The sequence below is a fragment of the Teleopsis dalmanni genome, chromosome 2 (genome assembly GCF_002237135.1).
Source record: "Teleopsis dalmanni isolate 2A chromosome 2, ASM223713v2, whole genome shotgun sequence".
Taxonomy (NCBI): domain Eukaryota; kingdom Metazoa; phylum Arthropoda; class Insecta; order Diptera; family Diopsidae; genus Teleopsis; species Teleopsis dalmanni.
Window position 1 is genome coordinate 52,608,855 of NC_051847.1, and position 5,698 is coordinate 52,614,552.

Sequence of the window (5,698 nt, forward strand, 5' to 3'; positions counted from 1 at the left end):
GACAATTGTCGTAGAATAGAGATTGATAGAAATCATTTATTGTACCCTTAAGCTCCTAATGGAGTATGAATTAAATAATAAAATGTTTAAAAGGAAATCTAAATATAATTCGGCATTTTAATTGAAAGAACTCATGTTAATGTGTTCTATTTATGGAGTAGTTTTATTGCGTTTATCACAATTCACATCATTAATACTAAGTCTGGAATGTACCATAATATTATGTTAAAGACTTTATAAACTTTATATAAAAATTATATAATTTTATATAATTATTATTTATTATTATAAAATATACTTTAAATACCATACGGTATAATATTTTAAAGCTTTATAATATTAATTACCTTATAATCTATTAACTATTAATTATTCTCTTCTTCTATTAAATTTTATCTATTAATTTTTATGTCTTCCTAGATTTAATAAGTTTTATTGAAATCTAATGTTTATTAAGATGATAGATAGCATAAAGATTTCTGTCAACAGTTATGAACACTTTAAAAATGTGAAAATTATTAAACTTAATATAAAAATAGTTGGATTTAATGCAAATATAACACATTTTTCTTATTTTTACCAAAAAAAAAAACACAAGAAAAAATAGAAATCTATAAATTTATTCAGATAATAAATTTGCCGCACACTTCTATAGATTACTAAATTAACTAAATATTTCGTAGAAAAATACACTTTTAAATACGTATATCTCACATTTTTTGTTATAAAGCATTTAAAAGTAAATATTTAAAAATTTGATAAGTAAAATGCTCTAATTGTATTAAAAATAATTTCTGACACAATTTGCTAAAAACGCTACTTAAATGAACGATTCAATGTATTTTTTTTATTTTTTTTTTTTATACAAAATTTATCACATTTTCTCTTATAGCATGCAGCAAGCAGCGAGTATTGTTGTAAAAATATTCAATGAATCAACAAAAATACTAGATAAAAGTAGATAAATCACCAAAATATTACTAATAGCTTTAAAACTAGTTTCAAATATTTCTTAATGAATAAATAATTTGTTATAAAAGAAAATAACATATTCATAAAATGAATCAATTCTTCTTAGTCATATTACTGACATTTACTACTTTTACCTAGAACTCTATGCATATAACAACCATAAAAAGCTGTAATAGCAGAGCGATTGTAAATATCTCTGGCAAAAAATGTATCATAAGAATTTGTCGTTAAATGTGAGATTACTTAGTTCTTCTATACAAATATCTCCTAAAGGCAACTTTACTTGAAATCTGCTAAAAGAAAACAGAAACACTCAATAAGTTTCACAAGAAATAATTTCAAATTTTTTTTTTTGGTTCCGTTATTGCGAGCTATAAACTCGTTACTAGTTTTTGGATGCTTCCACTTAAAATGTCTGGAGAAGTTATCATATTAAATAAAACAAAAGATCGAAATTTCTGTATTTTTTGTGCCCAAACCTCCAGTAACCTGCTAATTTGAGCTTTGTCACTGTCATGGCTTTATAACCATTTTTGTTGTTATTGACCCCTATCCACGGTGTATTGTCTACTGGCAATACCTGGGCATGTTAGAGGCTAGTCACCAGAGAAATGCCAAAAATAAAATGGTATATCCCTACAGACTATAATCTATCTGATGACATACTTTACCCCCATTCGCAAACTCTTAAGTATATAGATAAAAAATAAAAATAAAAATTGTACGATTAAAATTATATAGTATATAATTAAATAAGATAAAATATGAATAATAGTATACTAAGCAATGTTTAAATACAACATTGTGTATTAAGTGAAATAAATCTAGTATTATAATTTAGGATACACAAAGACCTTAGGAACCAGCGCTATATCTATAGTTATTAGTTTTTAGTTTCATAAATTAAACTATCATTACTAATAAATAAAAAAGTTATAGTTTGGATACAATGACCGACAATTGCTATTATCACAAATTATATTAATAATTATAAATAAATATCATTTATTTATAATTATTTCAAGCTTAAACAGCTTGAAAATACTTTTACATATTTAAAAGCAAATCAATGTTAAGTATTCAAATTTGCTAACACATTTTAAAAAAAGATTTTAGTCGCTTACCTTCGTAATTGACTTGACCATCACCGTCGATGTCAGCCTCGCGGATCATCTCATCGACTTCTTCGTCTGTTAATTTTTCACCCAAATTTGTCATGACGTGACGCAATTCAGCCGCTGAAATGAAGCCATTGCCATCTTTATCAAATACTCTGAATGCCTCTCGGATTTCCTCTTCACTATCGGTATCCTTCATTTTACGGGCCATCATTGTTAGGAATTCAGGAAAATCAATGGTACCATTACCTGTGTTATTAATAATAATAAAAAAAAAAAACAGAAAATTAATAATTAGATACGTGATTTTTTTTAAATACAAAAAAGACTATTAAATAATGAAAAATGTATATATCATTATTTCGTTTTTAATATTATCCAAAATCAAATCCTTGAAAGGAGAAGTTGGAATGGTTTTATTTAAGTGCATATTATTTATTATCTCCACATTTTACTTTATGTTAACCAATCGGCATAACTGAAACTGAAAGTTCTAATACTATACTGTTGAGAATTTAAGAATCTCGTGAACATATGATTATCATTGAAAAATATTTATTTGCAAATATATACACATATAATATTTATATTTGCTTATTTTCAATACAAACGAAATGCAATAGCTACAAAAATTGAAGGCATGACGGAAACATTAAAAATTCATTATTAAAGTGTTGATAGTGGAAAAATTTGGCGAGGCAGATTTACACCGAGTGGCTGGCACCAGCAGGCAGCAGGCAACAGGCAGACCAGTGACCAGACCAGACGAGTGCCGAAAATTGCTGCCAATTGAAAAGATATGGTAATAAGAAACATTGTATGGGTTCGAGACAAGAGATACAATAAAAAATATTAAGTTTTTCTTTGCTATAAATAAGCAAATTACCGTCATCAATGTATTAAATTAGCAATTGCTTCTGGCGTTGTGCAAATTTAAGACAAATAATAATGAAAAGCAATGAACAATTTATTGAAATTCAATAAAATATTTGAAAAAGAAATATATATAAATAACAAAAAAAAAAAAATATTATTTATATTAATAAAATAGAAATAAGAAAAACACTATAAGAACACTGCATGCGCACATATTCAGTCTATCGAGTGTCTAAAAGCGGACAGTTTCGCAAAGGCAGGGCGCTCACAACTATTTACTCGGAAATAAACAGATATAAATATAAATATAAATAAAAAAAGAAAAAAAATAAAGAAATTTAATTAAATTTGTTTTGGGAAATCCTCGCAAATTATGCCAAAAATTCAAATAAATGTATGATGCTTTATTATTTTCACTATGGAAAAAATTGAATATTTATTAAAATTTTCTTCTTCTTTTTTCTTTTTTTTTGACAAGATCTGAAAAATTTTGATGAACAAGTATTAATATTTATGATGTACCAAAATATTGTAAATATTTCATATACTCATATTTATTTATATTTATGTACAACATCAAAATAAATATTTTAATAATTTATTTCTAATTACTTTTTCCTTATCTATAGCTGGAAATACTTATTTTTGAAGAACGTGCAGCTATTTATATGTGAAAAAACTTTGATAAGATTATGATGAACATAATCTTTTTCACCAGTTTCCCAAAGAACAAAGTACTTTTTAAAATCTTTCATTAAATGCAGTCTTTTTTTATTAGCTATATACAGTAGACTCCCGGTTTAACAAACACTATAAATAACGAACTATTAAATGCTTGTATATAATAAGTTCCTTTTCTTAATAACAAATATTGCATAATAAAATGCATTTCAAATAAGAAAAGCCCTTGACTTTATATCTTTGATATCGAAACTCTACTGTATTCGATAAAAGTTTTCCAATTTGCTTGTTTACAGGTTGGCTTTTCTAATAAATGCAAAGCAAAATGCAAATACATTTTTAAATTTAATTTTATTCTTTTTTTCTTCTGATATACTCATTGTATCTACTGGGTGTGGGTGGTGGAAGCAAGTAGTTCACTTTTAATATAAATATATTAGACGATATAAAAATTACACTAACTCGCACTAGGAAAACAATTTAAATAACATCTCCATAAATTGTGGGTTTAATGCCGTTTCGAATATATTTATTTCTTGAATAATTGATTAATTTCTATTAGGCTAGAAAACTTTTTGTTTAATGTCTAAAAAAATATTAAACAGCACACACAGCATGTTTTTGAATATACCTATATACCATATAAAAATAATTATCAAATGCTAAAATCGTAAAGCCACTTTTATACATAAGAAGACTGTTAGATAAGTCGGTGATAACTACACTTAAATATCAATTTAACACTAAAGTAATATTTGCAGTTTTACCATTTTCACTTAGTAGATTTTCAAATTATATATTAGTTCTCAACAACGAAAACTTGAGAGTTACTAGGTTTTTTTGGCAATCAGCTCACACAATCAGCTTGCTTAGGACGATATGTTAATTAAAAAATAGAGATTAAGAGAAATTTCGATGCTTTCTGTGCCTCGTCACCTTGGTCAAAACAGTGTTGCTCAGTAATAAATATCAGAAAATCTACTTATGAAAAGTAAATATGTGTGCATATGCTTAATATTCACATAAAAATAACTATCTTATATTCTTAAGCACCAAAAACTTACTAAAATGGAAGTCAAAAGCAGAAAATTAGGAATTTTGATATGACTCTGTAAACGTGTCTTTAGCTCAAGATCAAAAAAAAAGCATAAAAAGGGTGTCGTATGATGACATTTCTATATGATGGCCCGATATCTTACTATATGTCATACTATACTGATATACAGTGTAGTTGAAAAACTTATTCAGAATAGCTACTTTACTGAAATTCGTTATCAGAACGTTGTGCCCGGAATATCTGTGTCCTGTCACAGTACAACTTTCGGCGGGAAAATATGTAAAAGGACTTCAATAATTTAAAATAACTTTATTAATAAAAATATACATAATAAACATATTGATGATTTGGAACGTTTTTTACAAATAATGGAAATGTTTCTAGTTAAAGAAACGATAAATATTGTATGAGAAGTGGTCCATTTTCAATATTTACCGAAATAAAAGTTGTAAAATAAATAAAAAAAAAAGTTATAACCAAAACTTTCTGAATATTTGAATAATAGTTTGAAACAGAATAATACTTATTTGTACCTTTTGGTTGAAATTTAAAAGTGTACATTTTAGTAATATGTAACTTGAGAACTACAGTTTATTTAAGGCAATAACTATTAAATTGTCTATCTTAATTAAATTTAAACTTTATTTCATTTATCATATTATATAAATATTAACTTATAATATGAAGTTAAAGCAAAAATTTGAAATTATTTAAATTTTGTTTTTAAAAACGCTTCTGTGAATTAAAAAAAAAGTTTGTTGATTTTTATTTTATTATAGTTATCTTTGAAACATCACCGATGTTTTGAAGGTTATTTTATAGCGAAGAATATTCTTAGAAGCCTTTTTAAAAACAGAAATAATAATTTAAAAAAATGAACTCATAGCTATTCTTATTTAAATTTTGAATAAATGTTAATAATTAATTTGAAAATTTGTGTAAAATTTACAAAAAAAAATAAAAATGTTTTGTTTAAGTTAGCAAAAAAAAAAAA

At 25.2% G+C, this 5,698-nt stretch overlaps 1 protein-coding gene across 1 annotated transcript; it reads right to left on the bottom strand.

The window, feature by feature from the left end:
* Nucleotides 1-2,061: 2,061 nt before the first annotated feature.
* LOC119674545 (calmodulin-like) lies at nt 2,062-2,352 on the bottom strand (the record flags this gene model as incomplete). The annotated part of the gene is made up of 1 exon (XM_038085689.1): nt 2,062-2,352. A coding segment is annotated over one exon (291 nt), but the record flags the coding sequence as incomplete, so codon positions are not given.
* Nucleotides 2,353-5,698: the final 3,346 nt, after the last annotated feature.